Source organism: Vidua chalybeata, chromosome 11 (assembly GCF_026979565.1).
Source record: "Vidua chalybeata isolate OUT-0048 chromosome 11, bVidCha1 merged haplotype, whole genome shotgun sequence".
NCBI lineage: Eukaryota > Metazoa > Chordata > Aves > Passeriformes > Viduidae > Vidua > Vidua chalybeata.
This window is the reverse complement of record NC_071540.1, coordinates 3,727,335-3,755,333: the sequence shown is the minus strand read 5'-3', so window position 1 is coordinate 3,755,333 and position 27,999 is coordinate 3,727,335. Positions and strand designations below refer to the sequence as shown.

At 52.2% G+C, this 27,999-nt stretch overlaps 1 protein-coding gene across 1 annotated transcript; it reads left to right on the top strand.

Moving 5' to 3' along the window:
- The first annotated feature begins 93 nt into the window (after positions 1–93).
- On the top strand, positions 94–27,999 carry LOC128793474 (hydrocephalus-inducing protein homolog). The gene is made up of 29 exons (XM_053952675.1): positions 94–563; positions 1,308–1,424; positions 2,523–2,648; positions 2,901–3,020; positions 3,154–3,288; positions 3,489–3,688; positions 5,529–5,653; positions 5,953–6,154; positions 6,691–6,766; positions 7,123–7,222; positions 7,718–7,836; positions 8,873–9,096; positions 9,970–10,037; positions 10,822–11,057; positions 11,806–11,906; positions 12,288–12,423; positions 12,872–13,036; positions 15,264–15,416; positions 17,306–17,544; positions 17,901–18,165; positions 19,143–19,280; positions 19,448–19,591; positions 20,077–20,390; positions 20,572–20,680; positions 22,656–22,865; positions 24,086–24,223; positions 26,395–26,572; positions 27,071–27,225; positions 27,814–27,999. The coding sequence occupies exons 2-29, from the start codon at positions 1,353–1,355 to the stop codon at positions 27,814–27,816; spliced, it is 4,251 nt and encodes a 1,416-aa protein (XP_053808650.1). The 5' UTR covers positions 94–563; positions 1,308–1,352; the 3' UTR covers positions 27,817–27,999.

Here is a 27,999-nt window from a genome sequence, read left to right as displayed (position 1 = left end):
GTAACCGCGAGCCGCCGTCTGTGACGGCGCTGCGGCCTCAGCTGCCCAGAACTCGCTCCCGGCTGGTTGTTCGCAGCCCCGGCGCGTTCAGGCGGCCGCACTCGGAGATTCGCCACGCGAATTGTTCGCGGAGAATTGGTCTCTGCGAGCGAGTCCTGTGAATTCGCGGAGCATTGGCCTCTGCGAGCGAGTCCTGTGAATTCGCAGAACATTGGCTTCTGCAAGAACACCTGAATTCGCAGAACATTGGCTTCTGCAGGGACTCCTGAACTGGCAGAACATTGGCTTCTGCAAGAACACCTGAATTCGCAGAACATTGGCTTCTGCAAGGAGTCCTGAATTCGCAGAACATTGGCTTCTGCAAGGAGTCCTGAATTCGCAGAACATTGGTTTCTGCAAGGACACCTGAATTCGCAGAACATTGGCTTCTGCAAGAACACCTGAATTCGCAGAACATTGGCTTCTGCGAGGACACCTGAATTCGCAGAACATTGGCTTCTGCGAGGACATCTGAATTCGCAGAACATTGGTTTCTGCGAGGGACTCCTGAATTCTGGTGGAAGGTAAAGACTGACTCAAGCTGTACTTTCTGGTTTTGTCACATCTGTGCTCTAAAATTCAATGCCAAAGGGAAATACAGGATGGGATAATGCCAGTCTTCAGTTCAGTGGCATGTGCAGCTGAGTGGATGAACAAGATATAGTCTACTGATGGTGCTTTTTTCTCACTGAAGAAATGCAACATTTCCTAAATATACTAGTCTATCCATTTCCCCCTATAGTATTTACTTCAGCTGCTTAAAGGTGAACGAGTTCTGCTCAAGTTTTGGTGGGTTGCTATGATCTGGTTCTTAAAATGATTAGGGAGATGCCCCTGAATTAAGGTGCAAAATGAGACCATTATGTCAAAGTCGATAGTCTGGATTTTATGGAACAGTAAATGTGAGGAAGAGAGAGAGAGAAAGAAATAGAAAAAGGAGGGGGAGGGAGGGGGCTGGGAAGAGGGGAAGAAAAAGAGTGACAGAGACAGATTTAGTAGAAAATATCACCATTCCATGGATCCCACCCAACCCACGAAATCCTCTTCTGGTCTTCTCTGTGGTGAGGTCTCACCAAATGTAAGACTCCAGGGGATTAATGCAGATTTGGGCAAGGTGGGACTGCCCAGGTACCTCCCTGGGGCAGGGCAAGTTGGACTCTGTCTCTTGCTCCTTTTCAATAATATCAAATCTTGAGCACCAGTATATCCTTGGAGTCTGCCATGAATTGGGTTGTGGATTTTCAGAGTTCCATTGTTGCTCCTTCCAGTTTTGTTGAGGCATTGTCATTCATCTGCGACATCCTCCTTCCAAAATGGCTTCTGGATTCCCGAAAAAGACACCGAGCCCTCGTCTTCTGCTCAGGGAAAGACTGAAGCCTGAGACTGTGAGTAGCCACTGGGGCTGTGTTAAGGCTGGAAACTCCCCTCGTGTCCCTCCTCTCCCCGCCCCTGTTGTCAGCAGCCTGTGAAGCTGCAGACCCCCTCCCCACCTCTTTGTGCCGTGCTCCTGGCCCTCGGTGGGGGCTGTCCTGGTGCAGTAGGGAACGCTGTGTGATGTTTCAGGGACAGTCCAGCATCCTGCCTGGCTGTGCCACCGGAGCCAAGTGAAACCAATGTGCAGCTGAAGCCCTGAGCATGTGCTTCTTTCCCTTTCCCTTTGCCACAGCAATTCCTTCTGTCAGGCTGGGCACTCACCTGTGCTGCTCTGACCAACCTGCCCTTGGGCACCCGGGCACGTGGCGGGGGGAAGCTCCAACTCTGCCCAAAGCCTTGAGAGACACGGCTGGTCCCAGCTGGAAGAGCTTCCCAGCCAGCTGTTCTCTCTCATCTCCTGTGTGGGCGCAGATCCAGCCCTGCAGGCAGCACTGGAGCCAGGGCCACAAAGGTCCCTTGGCCGTCTGGAGCTCACTTGACTGAAGATGCCCCACTGCTGAGGCTCTCTCCAGGAGATCCCTCTGTTTTCTTCTGTGGAGGGGCCTGTGAGCCCAGAGAGAGAAAACAAATGCTAATGAACAGAGAGAACAAAAACTGAAAGAGTTACGTTCCTGGTACAACTCACTCTTGGTACAACTTTGCTTTCTTGCTTCTCTTGGACTCACCCAGCAGTGCTATCTCCTCGCTGTGAGCTTTGAGTGTTGTGCAGGGACGGAGTTAGGGGAGTTCTGAGAGCTCCTCCCCACTCTCTGAAAAGGTCACTGCCTCAATCCAATGAGGAAACAATGCCCGAAGAGCAGAAATCCCCAAACATGTCACATCAAATCACGGAGAGACTAATGGGACACAGCCATGTGGTTGGAGTATGTGTATTGCACTCTGTATTATTAATTTACTGGTGCTAAGTATTTCAGCAGGTAACTTCCAGGGCTTCCAGAGCTGTCCTAGTGCCTCGTGATCACAAATTATTCATCGGTAGTAAGTGAACAAGAAAAGCTTCTATGAACAAGGGCATTTCTGAGACTCTTGCTGTTTTTTTTGCCTTTCAGCTGACTCCCTCTGCCTTCCAGGAGGAGATGTCTCTCAGCACCAAGCAGAGGCTGGCCAGAGCTAAGAAGCTGAGTCTGCCTCAGATTGTCCAGCCTCAAGACAAGCGTGAGAGCTCCCACCAGAAGGTAGCCTTTCCCTGCCCTTGCTGTTTGATGTGATCATTGAGGAGGATGCCAAAAGAGCAGCTTGGCTTGAGCCTGCTCAGTGTGCTCCAGGAGCTTTTGCTCAGCCCAGGGCAGAGGTGGGAGAGCCACTGTTTGCCCGGTGTGGCTTGGGCAGATGTACTCAGCCAGAGTCTGTACTTGACTGGGGATCAGAGCAGAATCTTCCTCCCAGCAGCTGAACCTCTCCCTGCTCTCTCTGGGCTCTCCTTGCAGTTGTCAGCAGCTGACCCAGAGAAGAGCTCATTTCAGCCTTGCCCACCAGAGGTGGTGTTTCAGAACTACACTCCTGGTGAGGTCTGTGAAGTGCCCGTGGTTCTGAGGAACAGGGACAAGGTAAGTGCTGGGACATGGAGGTTTAACGCTGTGGTGGAAGAGGAGAGCGGAGAAGGCTGGTTAAGGATGGCACCAGGGCATGTCCACCTGTCTCTGCGAGTGGCAAAACCATCATTCCATGTCTCTCCTGCAGGTTCCTCACTTGATGAAGGTCACCTTGGAGAGCTCACCTTATTTCCAGCTGGTGGGCCCCAATGACGTGTGCCGCAAGGTGCCGCCGGGACTCTCCACCACTGTCCACGTCCTCTTCAGCCCTTGGCAGAACAAGGTGAGTCTGGAGGTCCCGAGAGATTGGTGTCTTCAGTGGAAAGTGAACCTGCAAGGCTGGATTCAGGGCATCTGGCCTGGGTTTTGAGGACCTGTGCTGGTTTCCGTGGAGTTGCACGGGATCTAGAACTGGGAGATACTCTTTGTCCATGCTGAACATGGGGTAAATGCCCTGTGCTGAGAGAGTTTCTTTTCCTGCAGGATTACTTCCACCAGCTCCTCTGCACCACTGAAAGGGAAGGGTTCATTGTGCCAATTCGGGCCATTGGTGCCCGAGCCATCCTGGACTTCCCTGACCAGCTGGACTTCTCCAAGTGTCCGGTCAAGTACAGCAGCCAGAAGACTCTGGTGGTCCGTAATGTCGGGAACCGGGCAGCTCATTACCAGCTGAGCACCCAGAGGTGAGGCAGCTCATCTATCCTTGGGCAAAGGATATCACCCTTGGGTGATGATAACAGGGCTGGGAAAGAGCAGCAAAAGGAAGGGGAGCATGGCAGCTGCTGCCCTGCAGCCCTGGCTGGAAATGGGCAGGACCTGTGGGGTTTGCTGTTGGTTCTCATGTTTTAAGCAGGATGCAGCCTTTGAGCTTTCTCTGTCCCAGATTTCCTGGAGGGTGCTGGAACATCTTAGTAGCTGGCTTGCACCCTCCTGAGCACAAACAGCTTCTGAAATGCTTACTCAGCACTGTCAGCCAAATAGAGCCATTCTCTGGGAGGCCACAGGCACGTGGCTTTCCAGTGGTCCTCTCATGAGATGCCTCATGTGAGCTGTGCTGTGGACAGCCTGTGCTGTTGCTGTCAGTCTCAGAAGACAATCAATCAGTGTTTCTCCTGGTGGCTGAACTGGAGAGGGCAATGCATTTTTGACACCGTGTCTGTAAGGAAACCAGTTCAGTAGGCTGGTGGTGAGTTGAGGGTTATGTGATCCCAGAGGTCTTGCTGTAGGAGCTGAGGTCAGGAATGCAGCACAGACCTGCTGTCTAACCTGAGGCAGATAAGTGGCTTTGATTTTTTTTTTTCCCTGGCAAAACAGAGGTCAAAAGGCAAATTGACTTTTCTGCTGTGAAACATGAGGGTCTGAGAGGATGTTCCACCAAAGCCTGCCAAAGCTATTTAAGCAGGCTCCTGGGATGCTGTTCAAACAGGCTGCTGCTTTCGACTCTGCAAATATGTAGGCAGGAACTTGTAAATCCGTGCACAGTTTTTCTCTGGGATTTCCAGAGCTTGTTTTGTCACCACCAAAATAAATACCCAATAAGGTCTGGTATCCTTTGACAATGTGCTTGCCAGCTGTTCTGTTGAGCGCTACAGAGCATGTTGGATCCTGCTTGATAGGGATTGAAAGAGTTTCTGAACTCGAGGAATGAAATATTGACGTAGATGAAATAGAACCTGGGTGCAGTGACAGAGGGAAAGATGGAGCTTGTGATCTGCTGGCTGTATTTTTCAGCACAGAGATGGAGCTGCTTTAACCTAAGAGACTGGATTGATTAGAATAGTTAATGCTGTTTGATGTCAGCTGTAACACCATCACTTAAAAGGAATATATGTTAAGATGAGACGATATTTGGGTTTCTTCCTGCAATAGGTGTTAGTGGGCAGATGAGGCAACTCAATTCGCCATAATTTTTCTGTCTTCCTTGGGGTGGGAGGCAGCTTTTATTGAGATCAATTCTCCCAAAATCAAATCATTTAATCATGGCAGTTAAGGCACCAGTGGACCAAAGACTGTCTGGCTAGAGCAGATAACTGGAGCATGGGACTTGAAGTAGATTGCAGCCTCCTTGCACACAGCATTTAGCAAAAGTGCAGCTGAACGGTGCTTTGAGAGCCTTGGTCCCAAAATTGCCAGCTTTGCTCACTTGTCAGCTCTGTTTCTAAATTATGGCAGGAGAACTTGGTCCTTGGTATCCTCATGGCCATAACTTTTGCCCAGCTCTGTCAGTAAGGGGAGCTGATGCTCGATGAAAGGAAGCAAGATGCAAATGACCCTTGAGCCTCATTGCAGAGAGCTGGATGCAGAGGATGGGGGAGATGAGGTCATTTCATCCCACAGGATCCTGTGAGGGCTGGATCTCCTCCCACTAGAGTCAGTGGCTGTTTCTGACCCTGTGTGTTCTGTCTTGTGCTGACTGTGGTTGGTTTGCTCTTTGCTTGCACAAGTGAGCAGAAGTGAAGTGGACTGCAAAAGGGATAACATCCCCAAAGCTCCCCCAAGAGTCCTGCTGTGTCTGTGTTGCAGCCCTTTCTCTGTCCTTCCGGCCATGGGAGTTCTGGGCGTTGGTGACACCATGGAGGTGACAGTGGGATTTCAGCCACTGAAGACTGGTGACTGTTCCGCGTCCCTTGTCGTGCACTACGACACAGGTGAGAGCTGGGCACTGCCGAGGGCACTCTGCATCCCTCAGAGCAGAGCCCTTTCTAAGCAGAAAGGCTGCTGTGGCCGTGGGTTTAAAGAGGGAGATGATGATCGTTTTCATGGTGTTCATTTTGTAGTCATCTAGTTTGTAGTCATGTCGTTTGTCATCTTGACCTTGTAAAGCTCCATAGAAATGCCATTCAGCTAAAAGCCGTGACACTTTCTTCTGTTACCTGTGGTTTGCTGTGTTCCTTGTGCTTCCATCAGCCAGTGAGCTGAGCAAAGACTCCCCTTTGCTTTGTTCCAGGTGAAGACACCCACACAAGCCTTCATGGAAGAGCTGTGGATGCCCCAATCAGGCTGGACAGGAATACTGTGACCTTTGACAAGACGTACATCACCGTGTCAAACCGCACAGCTGTGCTCATCCACAACCGCAGTAATATCACAGCCCGCTTCCAGTGGAAGGCTGTTGATGCTGGGGAAGAGGAGGATCAGCTGGAGCTGAGGTAGGTTTGAAAGATCCATTTCAGTGACGTCCCTTGCCCAAGGGTAAAAGTAACATACAGCTTCAGGAGATTTCGGGAGGATTCAGGGTGCTTTTGAATGGCTTAGGGTAAGTAAACCATCCCATCTCTAGCTGCCTCCCCCAAGCAGAGTTCTGTGTCAGGAAAAGCTGCCTGAGGTGGCTGGTGGATTCTGCCTCAGCTGTGGCAGAGGCTTTGAGCCAGGAGGTTCTCTTGAGGGCTGCTGCCTTTGGAACCTCTCCTGAGCCTGCAAGTGTGGACTGAACAAGAAGTGACCCTCTGATCCATTTGGGACCCCATGGCTCAGGGTCAGCCCTTTGCTGAGGAGCTGCTTGTGGCGCTTCCACTTCTGTCTGCAAAGACGTGGCTTGTTAAGCAACTTGCTGGGTTTGTCTTTCCTGTGGCTGCAGGCAGTATCACAGGATGTATCAGCAGCAAAAGGAGAAGTTGTATAATTTTCTGAAGGAGTGGGGAGTGGACAGCACTCACCAAGAACGCTTTGCTCTTCTCACCCGCAGCCTCCAGAGTGAGATGGCAAAGGTCAGAGGAGATCCCATGCTGTTCTCTGATGACATTTTCTCCCTTGAGCCAAAGGTAACTGATGGCTGAGAACCTCCCTTCCTGCTTCTCTTCCTCCTCTTCCTCCTCATCCCTGAATAAGGTCACTTGACTGATCCCTGCCTCAGCTGGCTTTGTGTGCCGAGAGAGAAGTAATCTGCATTCTGGTGAGGTCAGAGAGATGGTTGCAAAAAGCGTTTCTGCCCTGTGAGCTCCTGGCTGGCAGCAGGAGCCTGACTAAAGCTTCCAAACTCTGTTCTCAGTGTTACTGATGAGTGTTACTCACTCCTTGCCTGTCACTGATGCTCTGAAGAACGGCTTACGGGACTGTGGTTGAACCCAAGAAATGTGATGTCTGAAGAGAAATGTTTTGCTGTCTCCTTCTGCTCTAGGAGGGCGAGATCGGGCCGAATTGTTCGGCTGAGATCAGCGTGTCCTTCAAGCCCCAGGAAGCCCGGGTCTACGAGCGAGCGGTTTACTGCGACATCTCGGGTACGGCTCCTTCCCCTGCCTCTCTCCCCGCAGCGAAGGCGAGGTGCAAATTCTCCCCCAGATCACTGGGCTCCTGTGTCATTGCTGGCACGGGTCCGTGGTCAGCAGGGCAGTGCTGGCACATCCCACTGTCCCTGCAGCTTCCAGGGCATCTCCTCTAGTTTGATTTTTTCCCTCTCAGCTGTTCTGAACGCTGCCTGTATTTAGGTGTGCTCCTCCTCCCTTGGGAAAAACACTCTCTGAGGTGCACCCAGAAGGAGGAAGAAGAAAATTTCTGGCATTTCCTAAAGTTCCACTCTCAACATAGGGGTAGAAGAAAGGATGGTCTCTATGGATGTAGCATATCTCCTGAGGGAAGAGAAGGGTCCGGATCTTCTCCTGGGACGTCAGGAGCTGGTCCCATGCAGCTCAGAGTCAGGGACTGGCACTGAGGCAGCCTGGAAAATGCAGGATGGCAGAAGGAATTACTGTACTGAAATAGCAATCTCTCCCCAGGCCGTCAGAACAGGCTGCCCCTGCTCCTCACAGGGGAAGGCCTCGGGCCCCGGCTCCACTCCTACTTTGAGGAACTGAACATTGGGGAGGTTTCTCTCAGAGTAACCCACAGATATAAGGTGAGCAGCAGGCTTGGGGAGGATCCTAGTGGCTCCTGGGGTAGCAGTGAGCCTTGTGGACCTGTGAATTCCTAGCAACTTGGCTAGTTGTGATGCTAGTCAAATGTGGGGGGTTTCCCGGAATCTCCATCTTTTGGATGCGGTCAGAAAGGTGTGTCTGTTGTTCGTGAAAGCCCAATCCCTTCTTTTGGGCAGTCTTCCTTGGAGGTCAGCTGGGAGGCTTCCTGCAAAACCGCCTGACACAGGAAAGCAGCACTGGGTCAAAAAGCTGCATGTTCAGAGGCATGTTCCAGTCCCAGCCACAAATCACCTTTGTGCCCAGGCTGTCCAAAAGCAGCTGGAACAAACTGGCTGCATTTGAGTTCAAGTGCATTGCAAGCAGCTTTCAGTCATGTCCCTCCTGCCTATTTGTGGGAGTCACGAATCCACCCTCCTGGCTCAGCACTGGTCAAAGTGCTGGGCAGTGCTTTCCCTTGCTGAGCAGTCCCTCACCACACTTCAGGCATGGTGTAGCTCTGGCTCTAGAAAGAGCAAAGTGTTTCTGGGAAGGAAGCAAAGGAACTTTCTACATCTTTGCTTCTGCTTTCTCCCACATGCAGTAAACAGGTTGGGCTGCCATGGAAGCTGAACGTGCCCTGCCCATGGTGGGGCTGGGCACACTTGGAGCAGCAGCAGCAGCAGCTCTGTGCTGATGTCACTGGTAATGCTGCCATGCCCAGTGCTGCTCTTAGGGCCAGCTGTGAATGAACTCGGTGATGCTGAGCACTCTGTGCTGCAGGTCAGAGTGGACTGTCCGTGCCAGTGGGGAAACCCCAGAGTGACTCTGGTTATGTGAAGTTATCGCTGCTTTGCATGAAAACCCCAAAGCCACACAAAGTTGTATTTCAAAGCTGTATTTTTTGGCTTCTGCCATACAGCAGCACAGGGCATCTTCTGCCTTTTACAGGTGTTAACAGTTTAATTTGAAAGTGACTCAGACTTTGGTAAGAAAGGAAGATTCCTCATGTATTTCCACTTTGCTTTTCTGCTGCTGCAGGCGGCCCTGTTGAACAAAGGGCCCATTGGGGCTCCCTTCAGCCTCATCCCTCCAAGCACAGCCATGGGCTCCTGCTTCACCTTCCTGCCCCAGGAGGGCATCGTGGCACCGCACGGGTTCCAGATCATCCAGATCTCCTTCTGTCCCACCATGATGGGGGAGTTTGAGGAAGAGTTCTGCTTCCGTGTGACTGAATCCCCTAAGCCTGTGACCTTGACTATCAGGTGAGGAGGGCTTTGGGAGCTTGCTGGGCACATCTGTAGCTGTGTCCTGGTACTCATCTTCCATCTACTTCATTTTGTGGTGGAGCAGAGAAAGAAGGTGTTACCTGAGGTCTTAGTCTTGGCTCTGGCATCCCTTTAGTGCGGGGTTGCCTGCTGCCCTGGGTGGGTAGCCGGGAGATGGAGGGACTACTCCCTGCAGGGGTGTCTGCTGCTTAGGCTGTGGCAGGCAGTGGGATGGATCAGCTTTGGGCAGTGGCTGCTCTGGGATGTCCCCTCTGAAGAGCCAGCAAGGCCCCCAGGGCTCTGGAGGTTGGCCAGCCTGGGTGATTCTGCACCAGCAGCAATATTTTTAAAAACTTCTGTTAATAATCCATCCCAGATGGGCAGCAGCTGCCTCACCTCTCACAGCCATGCTGTGGGGGACAAGCCGTGCTCTCAACTCCTGTGCAGAGAGTGCCCTGGTAGCTCCTTTCCACAGCCAGGCAAGGGCTGATGTGGGAGACAGGGAACTGTGCAGCAGGAACTGCCCCAAGCACAGGGGCGTCATCCCATGGGCTGGTGCCATGGCAAAGGATAAAATCCTCACTCAGCAAAGGCTAGAGGTGGGAAAAAAAAGAAGAAAAGTGATGATAGGAGAAGCAAAACTCACTTCAGCTCCAAGGCCTGTCCCACACAGTCTGTCAGCTGCTGTGACCACTTTGCTTTGGCTGCCTCCTGGCCACATGGGTGCTGTGCTGAGCGCAGGCTGCTGGGTTGATTTGAAACCCAGGGTGGCTCTGAGAGCAGCTGTTATCCACCCCCTCCCTAAGGCCACCCGAAGCCTTTGTGATTCCCTTTAACAGAGGCACTGCCTCCCTGCCTTTGTCCTCGCAGGGGCTCCGTGACGGGACCGACTTTCCATTTTGATGTGCCCGCCCTGCACTTCGGTGACGTCTCCTTTGGTGAGTGTGCCCTGGGCTCGCAGCGCAGTGTCAGAGGTTGGTGTGGTGCTGAAATGGAGCACTTGAACATAAGAGCGTCCAGCACTCGTGTTCCTCCACCACAGCCTCTTCAGGGTGTTACTTCCAGGGCTGCTGGTGCCTCAGGTACCCTTTTGCCATCGTGAGAGCAAACGGGACCAAAGGAATAAAAAGGCAGCATCACTGTTTGGCCACTTCTTGTCTCCCTTTGAATAAGCGGCACAATAAAGAAAGGCACCAGGCAGGAATATGGCTCTGTAATAGCAGATTCGTCCTGCTTAAGCTGATTTCATTCCTAAGGTTTCTTCAGCTGGGGGCAGCTGTTTTAGCTTTGTTTCTTTTAACTGTGCTGCTGAATGTTGTCTGCATGTGGTCACCTCGGTGGCATTTGAGATTGTGACGTCCTTTTTGTGCCTCCCTCGTGCCTGTTTTGTGCCGCTTGTCCTTTTCGTGCCTCTCTTGCCTCCCTGCTGGAGTCACTGCCGGAGCTGGCAGTGATCACTGTTGATGGGCATGGAGAAGCCCTGGGCTGTGCCTGCAGTTGGTTTTTCCTCCCCATCTGGGTTTAAATGACTCTTGGTGAGCAGGCTGCGGGAGATGTCTCCTCCACACAGAGCTGACCGGCCGAGCCATAGATCCACTGCAATGAGCTGTACTTCAGACAACAAAGAAGCAAAATCCAAGCACAGTTTTCTCCTACCAGGATATTCACACCAGGCATCATGAGATATTGACGGCTAAATGGATATTTGTGTCATTTTCTTAGGTTTTCCTCACACCTTGAAGTGTTGCCTGTATAACACCTCCCTGGTACACATGGCCTTCAAGCTCCACATTCCTGGCGATGGCTTGGGAGAGCCCAGCATTGACATCTCTGCTAAGATACCCGATCCCAGTAGCCAGTGTTGGAGGAAGGAAGCTCCAGGCCTTAGGAGGCCAAGGGAATTTACCATAAGCCCCTGCAGCGGGACCGTCCGTGCCCTGGGATCCGAGGATATCAAGGTATGGGAAGAGTCCGGTCGGTGGGGCTGAAGCTTCACTGGAGTCTGGGAGGGCTTTAGCTCTGGTGCCAGCTTGGAGCACTTTGAGCATCGTGTGAGGGAGAGATCTGCACTGGTGAGAGGCCTCTGCTGGCTGGCTTCCTCGGGATGCTCCTCAAGGAGCACCGTTTTGTTTCCAAAATCACCAGCTGAGATCACATACCATATGTCAAGTACTGAAGCCGTTCTTGTGCTTTTTGAGAGCGATTTCTTTGGTTGCAAGTGGGCAGAGGAAGGATGAAAACAGAAGGTTGCTGTTAAAGAGAGAGATATCATTGTAGAAAGCAGTTTTCTTTTTTTCCTGGTCTCGTTTCTCATCTCCTGGGCAGCAGATGAGTTGTATTCACCGCAGGGATCTTCAGTGGGGACGGAAAATACTCTGCAGTCATGAACTGCCCAGCATGTGCTGGGCCACACTTTGCCCTCAGCTTCCTGCTGGAAAGCTGGACTCGTTCCATTCAAGACAACAGACTTCTTCTGCATTTATGTCATTGTAGTCGGGTGAAAAATTAGTCCCTTTAGCAAATCTGATCTTGCCAGAGGGCTTTTTTTACTCCCAAAGACTGTGCTCTACTTATGGACCAGCAGAAGAATTGAAGCAAAATCCTCTCTTTGTCTACCGTGGAACAAGAACTGGAGGAGAGCACACATGGGTGATGAGATTTTGGGAGTGAGCAAATACTTGCTGCACTTCTTTTCTCTTCTACCAGGTCACCCTGTGTTCCAACACCGTTGGAGAGTACAAGCTGGAGCTGGTGCTGGACGTGGAGGATGTTGGCAAGAAGGCGTTGGCACTGCCCCTCACGGCCAGGTACCAACACCTTTCCTGCACCTGCTTGTCTTTCCTCGCGCATCCAGCACGCTGCCTGGCTGCAGCTCCAGAGGAGGAGTGCTGCTGAATGAGCTGGACCTGCCCATCTAGACATGAGAACAGGGCTGGGAAAGCAGCCCATGCTGAGATGCCCCCCTGCTCACAGCCAGCCATGGCCCTAGGCCTTTTTCTGAAGGCAGCAGGAATAACATTGAGCGTTGCCCTGGGATCTGGTGCTTGAGATGGAACAAACTTCCCAAGGGTTGCCTGTCCTTCTTCCTGCAAGCGGTGAACATGTGCTGGCTTGTGACCAGCCTGCTGCCTTGGTTTGCTACCATTGCTCAGTCTCTCTAACTGCCTTGGGGTCATTTCTTTGCCCAGGTGCGTCGTTCCTCCACTGCGAGTGCTCGACCCTGTCGTGTCATTCAGGCGCTGCTATCTAGAGGTCCCCTATGAGAAGAAGCTGACCCTTGTGAATGACAGCGACTTTCCTGGCTGCTACTGTGTTCTCCCTCAGGTTTGGCCTTGCATCCATCTCCTCCCCTCAAATGTTACTGAGCGGGTTATTAGGGGAATAAAAGGGTTTGGAGAAGACCTTGCCGGTTTCTATTCCAAGCTAAAGGTTTTCTGAGAACAGGAACCTAAATACAAACTTTAGGAAGCAGTCTAGCATCTTGAGGAAGTTGTTTAGATTCTAGTCCTTGACTTGTTTCCAAGTGGTAGAGCTCAGAGGGCAGTGAAAATGTGATGCAAGGAGGCTGTCAGCACCAAAGTGGGTGTGTGTGGATGCAGCAACTTTTGGAACCCCTGCGGCTGCTCAGCACCTACACCTTGCAGCTTGTTTTTTGCCTTTTTGCTTTCTCCTGAGAATTTTTACAAGCGTGTGGGAGTTGCTCTTGTGGTCGAGGTTAAGGAGATTAAAGTTTCCTCAGTTCTGAAGTTGCTTTTGATTGTGTCCCTTCCAGGAGAACAAGGAGGAGGCTGCCACATGGTACTGCACCTCTATGGCAACTGGGATTATCGAGGCTCGCGGGTCGGTGCAGATCCCAATTGTCCTCCAGGCCCGCTTGCTGGGAGAGTGCGACGTCACTGCGGAGCTCGCCGTGCTTGGGAGAGGAGGATCCCCACTGGTGAGAGCGAGGGGAGACGTGTGCCTTGAGCAACTCATGCCAGTGGCTGTAAGCTGCACAGGGATTCTTCCAGGAGCTTGTGATCCGTGGCTGCTGTGGACAAGGACAGAAGGGACTGGTGGCACAAGCAGCACTTTATGCCTAGAAAAGAGGAAGAGTGGAAGCCTCGTAGGCGGCAATCTCAGTGCCTGACCCAGCGTATGGTTACAAACCTGGGAGATGGGATAACAAGCCCAGTCTGAAACCCAGACCAGTCCCTGGGTCTCACACTGTGCCGTGTTATCAGATGAGCACGAGTGCTGCTTCGTTACAGCTGTTGAGGATCACACAGGGACATCCCTGAATCCTGCTAAAGCAAGCACTGTGTACAAGACCACACTGAAGGAATGTTCTGTGCAGAGCTGGACTGAGGCTTCTCTGAAAGCCAGGTCCCTCAGATCTGAGAAACACCCATCATATCTCCTCAACCACAGGCCAGCCAAAACTATAGGAATGTCCCCACACACAACTTGCATCTGGAGCACAGACTTTGCTTGTTTTTTTCCACCAAGTTTGGAAATGGATAAGGCAAGCAATTCCTGAACTAAAGCCTCCTAAAAGAGGACTCTGGAGATTCTAAAGAAGATTCTAAGGATGCTAAAGAAGATTCTACAAGAGCTCCTAAAAGAGGCATATAGCATAACAGCAAAAGTGACTACAAAGTACAGGCCCAGTCTGCCAGGCACGGATGCTCTTCATCCCTAACTAGTCTGGTTTGTGACAGGAGCACCCCACCAAAGCCAGCAGTGCTGCAGCATGTGGCTGTGTGTATGTAGCAATAACCCTGAGGACAAAGTTGCTTTTATTCTCGTTCCTGGGTGTCGCATTGCCTGGAACGCTGCTGAGCAGGGCTGTTCTTGTCCCCTTGAAGAATACTGCAGATGAAGGGTTTGTGTGTTTTGATAAGCCTTTTCCTCAGGGAGGATATATGCCATTGTCACACACGAACTGAAGCCGGGCCAGATATCCTCCAGCTGCTATTCTGCTCATCTCCAAAGGGCTCTGCCCAGCCTCTGCTGCTTCTGCCCCACTGTCACCTGGAAGCAAAGCCAGCTGGTGAGGCACAGCTCCTCCCTCCAGCTTCTTCTTCCAGGGAGCCTTGGGCAGCATCAGCCAGGCTGCAGCCCCCTGGGCCTCCCTTCTCCCAGAGGGATAAAAGATCCATCATCATGCAGGGCTTTAGTTCCTTATTCTTGAGGTAGCAGCCACGCTACATGGTTTCTGTTTCTTCTTTGCCCCTTCATGGATGTCCCAAAGGGATGTGCATTTCTGGATGCTGCTCCTTCTGACTGAAGGTCATTCTGGCAGCTGTCAATGCCCTTCCCTCAAGTCAGACATCACTAAAGGTTTTGCATCATGGAGGCTGGTTTCTTCTCTAGTCCAATCATACTCCAAGCCCTCCAGTGAATCTTGGTGGTGGTGTGAGTTTTATGCATTCAAGTCCTGTGTAAGACTTGGGGTATTTAGGACCAGTGAAATCCAACAAGACTGAATAAACTGTCCTGGTTTCCACTGGTGGGAGCAGGTAGTTTAGCAAAGGGATCCATGTTCCTTGTCCCACCGTCTGTGCCAGCTCTGCAAGAACAATCCTTTTGCGTTTCAGACTCCTATTCAGTCAGTTCACACTTCTTTTTTGAAGGAAAAAATACTGCTTGAATGATGCAATTATTAATTAATACCCCTTACTCATCTATATGAAGATTACACATAAGCACAAATTGAAGGCAGCTAACTTGCCTCATCTCTACTCTGAAGAGCCTGCTTTGCTTCTGACTTGTGCTGGTTTCACCAAGCAGTGTAGCTTTTTGAATTTTAAAGAACTTAGTGTCAAGGATGGCTGTGCAGCAGCAAAAGTTAGGAAGGTGGTTTGGGCCAAGATGGAGCAGTGAATAAAGCAGGCAGCAGGTAGAGGAAATAGCAGCGGGGGGAGGTGTGAAGAAGCAAGCATGGCAAACAGCAGTTCTTTGTCCCCTGATGATAATGGGAGCTTGTGGCTTTCAGGTGGGATCACTGCAGACCCCACACTTGCTCCAGGCCTTCTGTTTCAGTCTGCCTCACTGACAGCTTCAAACGGCCATAATTATCCCCAGGCTAGGAATGCTCTTAGAGCTGGCTATGTTTTTAAAACTGCCTTTGTTGCATGGTTTTTTTTTTTTTTTTGATCTTTCCTACCTTCTTCCTGGAACAGGAAATCCACTTAGAGTGCATTGGCCAGGGACCCATTGTCTGTGTCTATCCGAGGGAGATAAACTTTGGCGTTATCCGAGTCTTAAAAGATCATACCAAAACTTTCTACCTCGCCAATCAGTGTGACCTTCCTGCAACCTTCCAGGCAAAGATGGTAAGTGTCTGTGGGGCTGTTTTCCAGGGAAAAGTGCTGGCTACTAGCAGCCCTTGACTTGTTTTTTGTATGCAATGTTTCTGTATTGTTCTGTGTGAGTGGAAGCAAGCTATTCCATCCGAGTGCAAGCAAGAGGAGCCAGGATCTCAGGCATGCCCGCCCCTGTGAAATAGTTTGCAGAGAGGTTGGAGCAGAAATGAGTCTGGATCACGTTGGCCAGTTCTCTCATTATTTTGTGGAAGATACTCAGCTGTGCAAGTCATGTTTCTGGAGCTCTGAGATCAAGAGAAGCCTGTGGCCCTTTGCTCCTGAGAGGGCACGGATTTCCCCATGGACTCCCCATTCCATCTGCATTTGCTTTGTGCCAAACTCGTGTTAATGGCAGAAACCAGGCTGTGAGATCTGCCCTCAAAGTGCTGGTGCAAAGGCAACTTTCACCACTCCTGTGGGTCAAGCCAGTAGGGCTGTTGCAAACAAATGCACCTGTGAGGGTTGTGCACCCCCAGAGCCTGTGGTCTCTGTAGCATTGCAGAATATCTCTGGAGAGCACCTGCAGAGGAAGGTTGTTTCATTCGTGGAGGTCACACAGGGGGACAAGCGGCAGGGCTGGAGCTGCAGCTGCTCCTCTGGCAGGAGGAGCAGCCAGGAAGGGTACGTGGCTTGGGGCTGAGTGGGATGTGCTCCCTGCTGGATGGGGCATCTGCGAGAGGCTTGAAAAAAGCTTGGAAAAGAGATTTGATCTTCTGTATATTGGGTGGGTTCAACTTCTGGAGCTGGTTAAAGCCAACCCTGCCACTGTGGACTTGTTTGTATTTGTGGATAAAGCATCAGGTGTTGTGTGAGAGTCCAGGCTCAGCCTCCTGGGCTGAGGAGGAGTGGGGTGAATTTTCCTCTTCCTGCTTTTCCAGCTGTTTAGGGGATAAACCTTACCCCAAAGTGGAGGATTGCCAGGGCAGCTTTGCCTGAGTCCACAGTGGAATTCTGCTTGCAGCCTCTGCAGGGAGCAATGCACCTTGCCTGGGTGGTGGTGGTGTGTAAAGGATGGGTTTCACATGCTCCTAGCAGGGCCAGACCTGCAGAGCTGTGTCTGTACAGCTGTGCTGGTGCAAGGCCTTTCCTCCCTCCCCGGGACAGCTGCAGCTCTCTTGCCCCATCTGTAAAGGGAGGTCCATGAGAAACCAGAGGACCAGAACGCTTAGGAAGGCCATGCCACGCCCAGAGTGCATGTCTTGCAGGTTTTTTTTTTCTGCTTCCTGCTTTCCTGCTCTGCTCTAACCATGTAGAGGTGTCTTTTCCAAAGCAGAGGGCACTGGAGCACCTGTCTGCAGCTGATGATCAGTGGGAAGCGAGGGCCTCAGGCCTTAAGGGCATGTTGAAAAGTGCTGATGGCCCCTTGGGAAAGGAGACTTTGGGGTTCTGCCCAGCTGGCTTTGTGGATTTCTTCTTCCGGCTCTCAGCAGTGTCCTCCAGCTGTGTGGCTGCTGGGCTGGGATTTGAGCAGTCCTGCCTTCCTCCGGCCCGGAGCCTTTGTGCAGACCCAGCTCCGCTGTCGGGGAGCCAGCAGAGAGTAAATAGCTTCCCTTGGCAAGCCCTCCAAAGAGAGCGGGAGGGGGAATAGCCTTCTCCTGAGGAGGAGCATCCCTTGGGCTGAGCAAAACGGGGCTGTTGATGACCTGAGTCTGTTCAAGGAAGGTAAAACAGAGGTTGTATAAGCTTGTCTAAGAGGTTGTATAAGGGGAGTTGCTGTGCTGGACACCATAGCTTACATTTAGGGAAATTAAACGTTTATGGTTTTTACACTCATCTCCTTAGCCTTCCTGTTTGCTGCACCTCACAGCAGAGCGGGCTCCATGGCTTCCACCTAAGTTTGTGTTTGGCTTGTCTTACAGGCTGGGAAACACTCCTGCTGGAGGCTTGAGCCCAGTGAAGGAGTGGTCCCCCCTAACACTGAGGTGGCCGTGCGTGTCATCGCACACCTGAGTGACACGCTGAAATTCCAGGGGGAGGTGAAGGTGTCCATTGAGAACAGCACCACCACCATCATCTCTCTCCAGGCTGTGGGCAAGGGCGCCACAATTGCCATGGACAAATCCCTCACCTCAGGGATCAACCTGAAGTCCCAATTCAGGTAGGAGACTCTAGAAACTTCCACTTCCCCTGTGCGTTCATCAAAGAACAATTTTCCCGTAGTCCTTCAGGCTAGATCTTCTTCAGTACTCAAGGTGCTAGCTCTGTTTCCCTGAAGCCACAGGAATTCCTTTAGAAACATGTCATCTGAGAGTTGCTAGATATCCTGGAAAGGCACAGAAATGGAAAAGCTGGAAGACCTGTCAGGGCTGAAGCTTTGAGCCTGGGCAGCCTTTTGGGCAGAGGTTTTATTGCAGAGTGTGCAGTCAGGGAATGCCATCAGGGTGAAGCTGAAGCTGAGCGATGCCAGGGAAAGAACAGCTCCCATGACATTTTCCATCTCTGCTTCTCTTCTAGCTTCACTCCCTGCTATTTCCACTTCAAAATGACAAACACAGGACGACGCATCCATCGGCTCTACTGGAGCACAGAAGGTTTTGGCACCTTCCAGCACAGGACTCGTCCCCCTGCCCTGGGTGGCAAAAGGAAAACCAAAAGGAAAGCTGCTTCCCAGATCCCCAGACCTGGCAGCCCCGTGTTCAAGGTCCAGCCGCTGCAGGTGGACCTGAGCCCAGGCCAGACTGTGGAGATGGTGCTGGAAGGCTGCTCCAGCACTGCCCAGGTGAGGCCCCTGCCAAGGGCTGAGCCTTCCCCGTCAGATCCCCTCCACTGCAGCTTCTTCTGCAGCCCCTTGACACTTGCCTGGGAAAAGGAGCAAGTGACCTCAAGAAACTGTTTTAAGGCCAGTTGCTTTCCTTGCTGGCCACCATCCGTTGCTACGGCTCTTTTGTGTTTCCCTAGCTACCATAAAGCCAACTTGCTGATCCCAAAATACAGGCTGAAGGAAGTATTGCTCCTTTGGGCAAGCAGGGGTTACTGGCATCATGTGCTGAGGCAGAAAGGAAGAGCAGGGAAAAGAAGTTGCACTTAGACTAGAAGCCCAGGCAGGAAGCAAATTAAACTACTGTCAAGTGGTTTTTCCGAGGGAAGCAGGGAGTAAAACAAAAGCCCTGTGAATGGCAGGAGTGTTCTGGGAGCAGCACTGCTTTTCCTCTGAAGACAAACATGGGCAGAGGGCTGGTCTAGCTATGAGTCCTGGAGGGGGAAAACACAGTGTGAAAACACAGCTGTAATGATCAGTGCGATGTCCATCCGGGCAGGAAAGTGTTGCCAGGAATCATTAGAACTGACCAGTTGACTTTGGTCAACTTTTCTAATACTGCTTGCCCCAGTCTCTCAGCCAGCCCTGGTGTCCCAGGGGCAGCCAGGTTTTGCAGCACCCTTGGAGAGCAACTCAGAGGGGGAGATTTTAGCAGAGTCTGGGAGTGTTCTCCTACCTGGACCTTTCTTTCCAGGGGAAATGAAACTCTGCAGAGAAGCTGCCAGCTAAGTCTGGTATGCATTCCCTGGCTCCAGGACCCCTATTTAGAATAAACAGGCGGCAGCACAGAAAGAAAAGAGAGCTTTTGAGGAGAGCGGAGACTAATGACAGTCCCTAAAAATAAGGGACAGGAATAGGGCCCATGGGTGGGTGGCAAGCCAGTGGGGGCTGTTGGGCCTGCCAGCATGCACTGGGTGACAAGTGAATCTTGCATGCAGGAGGTGAAGGAGCGGCTGCTGTGTCACGCTCAGGTGGGCAATGTGAAGGAACAGATAGTGCAAGTGGATGTCACCTGCAAGTTCATTTGCCCTGTTGTGCAAATATCTTCCAGAGCAATCACTTTCCGTGTGGAAAAGGTAAGTCTCTGGATTGCACCCTGGCATTTAAAGGTGTAACTCTTCAATTGGCTGGAAGTAAATAGGAAGAGATGCACTTCTGGGGTTGAAAAATGCGCAATGCGTGGGAAGGGGAAGGAGGTCTATGGCCACTTGAGGTTGCTTTCCCTTGCCTCCTGTTTCTGTAGAAACCCAGTGATGTCCTGACGCTCCAGTACCAGCCTTTGTCTTTAAAAAACACCTGCTCCCTGCCCTTCAGCATTGTGCTGGACTTGGAGCAGCCCTTCCTGATCTGCAATGCAGACCAGCAGCCCCTCCCTGCAGATTCCAAGGTGAGCCTCTGTGGGCTTGTTCCGTGGGCTTGGAGGAGGAGGGATGTGGGGGTGCACTTGTGTTGGGAGGTGCTCGAGTTGAGAAGTTTATTCTGTAGTGTCAGCAGTGGGTTGGCCTGAGCTGCAGCAGGAGAGCTGCTGAAGGAATCAAAATCTTACCTGAATTGGTAACATCCATGCTGGCTCTAATGAGGAGAGGGGAGCAGGAGAACAGATGGAGGCAAGCCATGCAGTAAAGGTGTCTCCTGGAAAGCATGCCAGCTCTCCAGCAGCCATCCCCTTGTATTGCTGCTGAGCACAGAAACGTGAGCCCGAGGGAATCTCAGACCAGAGCGTGCTGGCTGCAGACAGATCCTCACTGTAAAGAAATGAGGGTGAACTGAGAAACCCACGCTGGGGTCACACTTGGAACGTTTACTGTTTCCTGCTGTCAGACCTTGGGACGTCATCCCACAGGTGATTCATTACTGCTCATGTCCTTGCAGCCCATGACACTGGATGTAGGGGAGGAACTTCATCTCTGCATCCAGTTTAACCCAGCTTATGAGAACAATCTGCATAGCCGGGTGGCAGAGAGGGTTCTCAGGATACGCTTCACGGAGCATCCTCATGAGGAGCAGATCACAGTTCGGGGAGAAGTCCACTTCCCGAATCTCCATCTCGAGACCAAGGCCGTGGACTTTGGCTGCATCATGAATGACACGGAGGAAATGCTCTTTATGCGCATGACCAACTGCAGCCCTCTTCCCGTTCGCTACCATTGGTCATTCCTGACCGACAGGCAGCTGAACACCATAAGGTATGTGCATCATCCCTGCGCTGCTCCGAGCATGGACCTGCTCCAGCCTGGTTTTGGAGTGGCTGTTCTGAGCTCACCACACCAGCACCCAGCCCGGGGCTGCGTCGCGGTGAGGAGCTGCTCTTGCAGGCACCTCTCTCTCCCACTACAGCTCCACGACCACAGTTATGTTATTTTGCAGGTTCATCCCTTCACCACCTAAATTCAAACCCCGCTCATCAAAGAACGAGGGAGTGTTCCCAAGGAGATACTCCAAGATTGAAAGCGTGGAGGAGCCAACCAAAACCCCGGTAAGGATGCAGGATCCTGCCCAGCAGCCAGCAAATGCAGAGGCTACCCTGGAAGCCGAGGTGGATTTTCTTGTGCACCTACCACTTGCATTGCCTCCTCAACTTGACACCAAAGAGTCACACTCGTGCCAGCCTCCCTTTTTGCTGCCCTTCTGTCCTGTGTCCTTAAAGTGGCAGCTGGCCACGGAGTGTCTGGGGAGGGACAAATAGGAAAGTTTTGCTCGGAGAAGCTGGCTCAGGTCCTACAGACCTATGCTGAGTTTGGGATTTTTGGCTTATTTTCTTGACAATGTAAATGAGGTCTTTATCTGCATCATGATGAGAAGGCTTCCAGCTTCCCATGTGTGTCAATCCATGAAGAGTCCTGATCTCCATGTACCCCCTTCCCAACCCTGCTAGAGCGCTCCCATCTCTGCCTACACCCGAAAGCTGGTATTGCAGTGACAGCTCCAGAGCTGTCTTTTATAAAGCAAGACTTGGCAAAGTCACTGTCTCTTCCTCCAAACAAGGAAAAAGGCCCTTGATCTGCCAACTTGCCTGGTGAACATTACTTTGGAGTGGGAAGTGCCCCTTGTTCTGCATCAGGGGAACAGAGGCTGCTCACGAGGCAATAAAAAAAAAGATGTAAGGAAGCAGAAGAGTTTCTCAAAGGCCCAGTGTTGGCATTAAGGAGAAGGGTTGTACCTGCTCCCACACAAATAGCAGTTGTTTCAACACTGCACACTTTTTCTGAATCAGGAGAAACAAAGCCCTAGAGATGCAACAGATAGTGTGGCTGAATGTTTTCAGATAGAAGCACAAAATCATCTTTATTTCCTGCTCGTTGCCATGTATGCACAAGTAAACCAGGGCAATTCAAGTGGCCGTCCTGGAATCCTGGAATGGTTTGGCTTGGAAGGGACTTTCAGAGATTGTGTAGTTCCAGCCCTCCCTGCCTGAGTGCTGGGGGCACCCACTTCCCTCACCCAAGTTTGATGGAGGAAGTGCAGAGGGAAGAGCCCAGGTCTCATCTGGGGCTGGGCTTGGACCCACACTCGACTGATGGCCTGGACATTTTCACACTTGATTTGTGCCCAGCTCCCTTTTCAGCTGCTCCTGCTGTGCTGAGGTGGCGGTGCCTGCAGCACAGCGATGTTGCTCAGACCAGCCAGCTGCTCACTGCAGCCCGTGGTGCTTGTTTTCCAGCTGCTGTCATCCACTGCTGGGCAGTCTCAGAGGCCGGTGAGGAGGAGGGGACTGAGTCAGTTCTCAGAGGGGGAGCACCCCAAACTGGGAACGCAGGAGCTAAGTGGGAATTGGTCTCACGTCCGTGCTTGCAATGCAGGAAGCGGTTCTGTAGCCCCACTGCCACTGGTGGCCCTCAGCATTGCCCACAGAGAGGCCTCACATCCCTCCAAGCCCATCACAAAGCTCTGCTGAAGCAAGTGGTCACTGGAGAGGCCACGTGGGACGTTTTGTAGGGCTGCCCCAGGATGCTCCCTATGCAGCACCTGTGGAGGGCATTGCTCCCATTTACCTCATCAGGTGGTTGACAGGACATTTTTGTAGGAACTTTGGCTGTAGCAGCTTGAGAGAACGGCACGTAAATCAGAGAGAGGGAGAAAAGCCTCAGAAGTCAGATGAGCCTTTCCCCAGCTCCAAGGGCTCCCACCTCCAAGTCTCCTGTTTTTCTGAAGGCAGTGACAAGTGTTTCCAGAGACAAGTTCTGCAGCAGAAAGAGCTTCTTGCTGCCAGGAGACATTCCAGTTGACTTCAGTGTAGTGTATCCTCATGGATAAGTGATTTTGGGAGAAGATTTTCCCCATGGTCCCTCCACTGGTCAGTGGCATGGACACAGGATGAGATTAGGATGATTCTGGCTGTGTCAGGGGAATAGGGCCCCTCCAGCTATGACTCCACTTTATTCCAAGACACAGCTGCTCTTCTGCATCCATTTCCACTCTCAGCATCTCGATCTCTCCTCCCCTCTCTCCAGGTTTTCAGTGTCTGGCCGAGGCGGTGTGTGCTGGAGCCAGGAGAGAGCGAGGTGGTCATCTTCACCTTCTTTGGCCACGCCAACATCAAGGCCCGTGGCAGGGCGCTGTGCCACGTGGAGGGAGGCCCCACCTACGAGGTGCTGGTGACCGGGCAGGCTTCATACCCCAGCTACCAACTGGACGTGGAGGAGATCGACTGGGGGCTGCAGGTACCACAGGCTCCTCCTGGCACAGCTCCTTCTCTTGGCACCACGGCCACCTCGATGCCAGGCTCTCTCCTCTTCTCAGCTCCTTTGCTGGCTCTGGGGCTTAGAATACAACCTTGGAGAGATATGTCCAGCATCCAAGCTGGTTTGGAATGGCCATCTGCACCCCTCCCCTCCCTTACCCCTGGCCGAGGGACATGACACCATCCTCTTCAAGGCACCTAACATTGCCTCCTGGGGAACACAAGGGTCCCAGTGAAGATGTCCGGAGGGACATGTCCCTGAGACATCCCTCCACTGACCTGCTCCTAAAGCTTGAGCTCCAAGGAGATGCTCTTGTCTAATGCTCTTGCTTGATCCACCAAATAAACCAGGGAGGAAGCTGGGCTTTCAGTCACTTCAGTAGCTGAAGACAATGTCCCAGAATAATCCCCACTTGACTTCTTTTCAGTTCAAAGTCCACAGATGCTTCCAGGTTCTGGCACTGCCTGTGTTGTCCCGTGTGTCTCTCTTGTCACCTGTAGGTTTCCTGCCAATATTTGCATGCAGGTGCCTTTTCTTCTGGAATGCCTCCCTTGGAAATGCACTAACTTTTAGATATAATTCAATGGGGACAAGGATGTCGAAGCAAAAGAAAACTGTTCACGAGTAACAATTCAGCTGAGCCGGGCGCGTCTCCCTCCCCGAGAGCTGAGCAAACACACCCTCCAGCAAAATGGCAATCTTTCTATCCCCTTTCTACTCGGCCAGGGCGCTCCCTGTTCCCTTTCCCTTTGGATGGGTACTCGGGAACTTCCAGCCTCTCCAATGCCAACTCTTCTGTCCCCTCCCCTCTCCTCCTGCTTCCTTTTGCTCAGGTCTTCCAACGCCGTCCCTCTGCCAGCTCAGAGCAACACCCAACAAACCAACCTGAAGAAATCCAAACAAGCCAAACAACAACACGTAGAACCAACAGCTTTCATTCTTGAACTTCATCACCTTTGGGTTCATCTCACACACCTCAGTGCCACCTCCTCTGTTTCTCCTGGCTGTTGGTGACCCCTCAGAGTGCAGAGGACCTGGTCCCCTGGTTCAGTTATTACTGGCCCTTCCACGGTTTTACCCCTTCTCTGTACTTGTGGGGTTGCATTGTGGCCGTGTGCTTTCAACGCCATGGAAGAGGAAGGAGATTGCCAGCATCAGGCCTGTATCTATAACTTCCCACTTCTCTGTCCTCTCTGCAGGTGTTTAACAAAGTCCTCAAAGCAGAGGTCACCCTGCAGAACACCGGGGTCCTTGAATTCACCTACGTGGTGCCAGAGTCCAGCACCGACACTGCAGCAAACCCTCTGCCTGGTGTGCCCGTGGTCGTGCCCAGCACAGTGAGTAGCACAAGTCATCAGCTCTGGCCCTGTGTCAGGTGGCCAGGTGGAGAGAGTTCAAGGGAAAAAGAGGGGAAAAAGTGGGGGGGAAACCCCAAACCCAGCCCTGAGAGACAGGGCTGTAAGCAGTTGCTGCTGGGGCAGAGAGGTCAAGCAAGTGCTCACCTAATAGACTCCCCATGGCCTTGGCTGGCAAGGTACCACTTGCCAGAGGCACAAGTGCTCAGCTCTGTGGCTGTGCTGCTACTGGAGGTGGGTGCTGCTGGCTCTTCTGAGGGTCACTTTCTTCCTCGTCCCTGCCTCCCTGCTGCCAGCACTAAGAAGCATTTCCATATTCCTTGCTTGGGCTTGAAGCTCCTTTGCCAGAAATTGCACAGCCTCTGTGCTGGTCCCTCCCTCGTGCAGCTTTGCTTCTCTGCGGGAGCTTTGTGGGGCAGGGAGGGGAGCAGGGAGGGGCAGGGCTGAAAGAGCAGGGAGAAGAGGCTGCAGCATGGCACCACGCTAGCTTCTCAGTCCTGCTGGATGTCTTGGAGCTTTAGCAGTATTCCTGCCTTTGGCCCTCTCTGGAATGGGAAGGGGTGCTGGTGCCGGATTCCTTCAGCCCGACTGGCTCCCGACAGCGACGGCGAGAGCGGCTGCCCCCAGCAAGCCGCTCAATCCGGGCTGCGGCTGTAGGGCACAGCTGCTCTGCGGCACGGGCGCGCTGCTCCAGGGCAGGGACAGGGAACAGGGAGAGGTCTTCTGTATGTTTTCCAAAGGTGTTTATTCCCAGGAGGGTCAGGGACACAAAGACACGGAACAAAGCCATCCATCCACTTCTGTATTGGGAGGTCTTAGGGGCAGGTGCAATCTTGAATCAACTGGGAGGAACTGGGGGTGGAACACAAGGTGGGGCATCCAATGTTTAAACCAATAGGGGATTACAGGGGAGGAGAACAACTTCAATCAATGGGGCCTCAGAGGATACAGAATTGATAGGGAATTTCTAGAGAAAGGGGCAGGCATGGGAAGGGATTGGCATTCAATGGGAGGAGGAACAGGGAACAAAAGGGCAGGTCTTTGGGGAGATGGACAGCTAGGGCAAAACTAACAATACAGGGGGAAAGGAACAGTCCATTGAGAATAAACTCTGCCATAACAATACAAAATGGGTGGGGGGGGGGTTATAGAACTGACTCCTCGGACCGAATGACAACCAAAACCACGCAGCACAACAAAGGGGAAGCCAAAGGGCTTTCCCATGACTCCACGTGTGTCCCGTACAAGGGGTGACGCGCTGGTGCCCTCCTCCTGCGGGCACCTGCGGACACAGCTCTGCGTGGGCCGTGCTCTCAGCTGCTGGAGCAGCATCCTGGCGCTGGCAGCTTGGCCGGGCTCCCTTTGGCTGCAGCCGTGCTGTGTGCTGGAGTAACTCAGGAGAGCCAGGGGCAGGGCTTGTCCTGCTCAGCCGCTTCTCCCTGCACTGGCAAGAGGAATGGGGAGCCGAGGGTCCGGCCCGGTGTGCAGGGGTGAGCCAAGGAAAGCTGCAGCTGTGCCCTGTCACCCAGAGCCGTGTTTCCATTCAACCTCGCTGCTGTGAGCCCAGCCTGGGGCTTGGACAGCATTTCTGAAAGCCCAAAGAGGAGGATGGCCCTTCCTGCCATCACTCTCATCCCCAGAACTCATCCTAGTCTCTGCTCCTGCATTTCCAGAGATGGATGTGTGCAAGAAACCATGAGTCAGGACGGTGTAACCGCAGAGGCAGAAGGTGTTTTTGTTGGGATCATTAATAAGGGGTCAGGCCCTTGGACACCAGCCTGGAATTGCTGATGTGCTGTGACAGGAGCTCCTGGCCCTCCTGAGAGTGCAGGCACTTGACTCCTTTTCCACAGAGCCTGGCAAAAGAGCTTTTATGTTTTGGGCATGGCCCTTGCTGGCAGAGGGCATATGCCACGAGCAGCAGAGCTGTGCTCACATCGGGCTGGGCTGGGGCTGCAGCCTTGCGAGAGCTCAGGAGCACTCACTGCACCCCAGGGTTGGAGGCACAAGCTTTTGGGCACAAGGGAGCTAGAAAGTGAGGTGCTCTGATGGTTTCTTCTAGATGAGAACCTGTCTTCTCAGCCTGTCTGTCCCCTGAGCCATCCCACATCAAACCTTTGATGCAGTCCCTCCCTCTTCTCCTGTCCCTGCAGGGTTCCGTTGCACCTGGCAAGAAGCAAGTGTTGGAAGTCTATTATCTGCCAGGAAAGCTAGGAGTCTTCTGCAAGACTGTCCAGGTGCAAGTGGCTTCTCTGGACCCAGCAGAAATCTTCCTGAAAGGAGAGGGGACCTCCCCTGGGGTTACCAAGGACCTACCCAGGATGTTGAAAGGTGAGCACTGTCTGTCGTCTCCCAGGAAGATCTCCCAGGAAGTTTTTCCCCCCTACCATTGCCCATCAAGCAGCTCACAGCCATCTCCACGAGTCTGGAAGTTGCAGGGCTGCCAGACCAACACTTTGGCCTCTCTGGTTGCTTCCTGACTTTTGAGCAGTTGAGTCCATTTAGGCTTTTGCCCAGGAGCCATCCCGCAGATCTTGCCAGCACCTTGTTGTAGGGCTGGAAAGATGATGGCCAGGCAGAAAAGCTTGGGAAAGCTGTAAGAGAGGCTGGCAGGGCTTTTGGCAGGCTTGGATGTGCGTGACATTGCAGGGGATGACATGATCCCCTGGGAGGAGGAAGCTAAGTGAGAATGAACATGAGGATTCTGAGAGGAGCAGCAGCATCCATTGTTTCTGGGAGAGGCCAGTGTTGGGGAAGTGGGACTTCTCAGCTTAAATGGGATTGGCAGTGTGCCATGTCTTCTATTCATGGAGAATTTTTTTCCTTCAGAAGAGGAGGAGGTAGTGCAAGAGGAAGAAGAAAACCCGGAGGAGGAAGAAAGGGAGAGGGATGAATCTGTGGTCCTGGAGTCACGGATGGAGTCACGGATGGAGTCACGGATGGAGTCACGGATGGAGTCACTGATTGTCACAGCTGAACAACAGGCTAGTGTCCAACATCTCCCCAGGGCCTCTTCAGCTGAGGGGCTCCCCCAGCAGCATACTGGGTCTGGTGGAAGAGGTGGGAGGCTTATTCCCACTTGGGAAATTGGAGGAGTAGCAGCTGTGCTCCCTCCCAAAGTTGCCTTTGCTTGTGGCCAGCCCACCCTCCATCCTTTGAGCTCTCAGATAGACACTGCCATAATCAGATGATAAGATTTCTGGGCCACTTGCAGAATTTGGAGAGCTTGTGGTGGTTTCTCTTTTGTGACTGAGAGAGATATTTGTATTTAAGTGTTTATACCTATAAAGTGAGCAGAATATTCAGAGTCAGTGAAGGGCCAAGCACCAGCAAACTCATCTTCACTTGCTGTGTAAATGGCAAGAAGGGCAACTGAACTGATGAACTTTGTGATCTCCAAATGGCCTTATTCATGACAAGCCCTCGTTTACTTTTTTGATTGGTGCATGATTCCACAAAGCATTTCTCTCCTGTTCTGGAATACAGAGGTTAAGCAGGAAAAAACATTGTTAAAAAAAAAAAAATCCCATTTCTATACCCGTATGATGGGAATGACATGGTTTCTTCTGCAGTGATGCTGCCAACCTTGCGATTTCAGCTGAGGATAAAGAAACTGAATCATCCATATATTCTTCAGAAGACAAACCCTGAGAAGTTCAAGGGAAACTGGGAAGCTCTTTGAAGAACCTACTGAGCCATAAGAACCTCGAGGATCGGCATTGGCACACCTTGTTTACCAATAAAGCAGGGAGAATAAT

Bases quoted from the DNA above. Each gene is read 5' to 3' on its own strand.
- LOC128793474 (XM_053952675.1), top strand. From the start codon at position 1,353: ATGGCTTCTGGATTCCCGAAAAAGACACCGAGCCCTCGTCTTCTGCTC. The intron at 6,155-6,690 runs GTAGGTTTGAAA...TCTCACCCGCAG, and splicing joins GAGGATCAGCTGGAGCTGAG to CCTCCAGAGTGAGATGGCAA. The intron at 20,681-22,655 runs GTAAGGATGCAG...CCCTCTCTCCAG, and splicing joins AGGAGCCAACCAAAACCCCG to GTTTTCAGTGTCTGGCCGAG.